Here is a 1,326-nt window from a genome sequence, read left to right as displayed (position 1 = left end):
AAATTACATATAACTAATATAACATGCACGATTAATAAAACAACACAAAATAAAATTACATCTTTATTCGTCTAAAACTTAACGAATTTTTCTATTGTACAGTTTTCGTTGTTGCTCTATCATAATTAAATGTTTCATTTACATCAACCTGATTGCCAATTCTTCTTTTTTAAGTTCATCTTTCTTTCTCTCTCGTTTCTCTTTCTTTCTCTCTCGTTCTGTTATAGCTTATGTATATTTGTTCATTGCTTCTACTTTTTCAGCATCAAGATTGAATTGTTCTTTCATCGCCTCTTCGATACGGTCGATAGAGTTGGTTGATAAAGACTTTTGTTTACCTTTATCCTTTGAAGCTTTCCTTCCCATTGGACGAGCAGTCGACGTTAGCTCAGGGGTCGACGTGTTTGTATTTGAGGATGATGAGGTATATTGGTAACAACTATAGTTTAGGATACTACCTTGCAGATGGAATCTACCCTAATTGGGCTACGTTTGTGAAGTTCATCTCGTTGCCCCAAAGTCAAAAACATCAACTATTTGCAAAAAAACAAGAATCGGCTAAGAAAGATGTAGAAAAAGCGTTTGGAGTATTACAATCACAATTTGCTATGGTTAGAGGTTCATCACGGATGTGGTTCAAGAAAATAATTGGAGAAATACTACGAGCTTGCTTAATAATGCACAATATGATTGTGGAAGATGAACGTGACTTATACATCCGTCAATTTGATTTTACAGATGATGCTAATTTCAGTATATCTATGCCTCAAGTTTCTCGAAATCATCTTCCTGAGTATGAAACTTATCTTCGAAGTCATGCAATAATACGTAACATGACTCACAACAATCAACTGCAAGCGGATTTGGTTGAAGAGATTTGGAGGCGATTTGAAGGAGAAGAAAACAATGACTAAGGTAATTTTTATTTCTATCTATATGTACTATTTTAATTCAATAAATATTGTGTTTTGATATAACTTAATAAATTATATATTAAATTTAAAACCATAAATTATAAAATAAATAAAATAATTATATTATATTATATTATACTATTATATCATATATTAATAGTTTATTTGAAATTAATGTTTATATTTTAATTAACATTGAATTAAAATAAAAAATAATATGTCATGTTATTAACTAAGGGGCTGTTTACTAATCTCTTACCACCTCTTACCCGTTAAAAGATGCTTACCCGGTTAAGAGGTAAAAGTGTTTACCTAACAGCAAAATCAACAATCAGATTTTCGACCTCTGACCGTCCTCTTACTGGAGTCAGCAAAAAAAATGAATCTTACCGTAGTAAGAGGTATGTATTCC

General features: G+C 31.0%; 1 protein-coding gene across 1 annotated transcript; it reads left to right on the top strand.

Moving 5' to 3' along the window:
- The first annotated feature begins 419 nt into the window (after positions 1 to 419).
- LOC112505553 lies at positions 420 to 914 on the top strand. The gene has a single exon (XM_025109448.1). It carries the CDS (start codon positions 420 to 422, stop codon positions 912 to 914), a length of 495 nt encoding a protein of 164 aa, XP_024965216.1.
- Positions 915 to 1,326: the final 412 nt, after the last annotated feature.

This window comes from Cynara cardunculus, unplaced genomic scaffold, assembly GCF_001531365.2.
Source record: "Cynara cardunculus var. scolymus isolate 2C unplaced genomic scaffold, CcrdV1 Un_Scaffold_12070, whole genome shotgun sequence".
In the NCBI taxonomy this organism is placed as follows: domain Eukaryota; kingdom Viridiplantae; phylum Streptophyta; class Magnoliopsida; order Asterales; family Asteraceae; genus Cynara; species Cynara cardunculus.
Note: the sequence above shows the minus strand (reverse complement) of the source record. Positions and strands in the feature narration are given on the sequence as shown.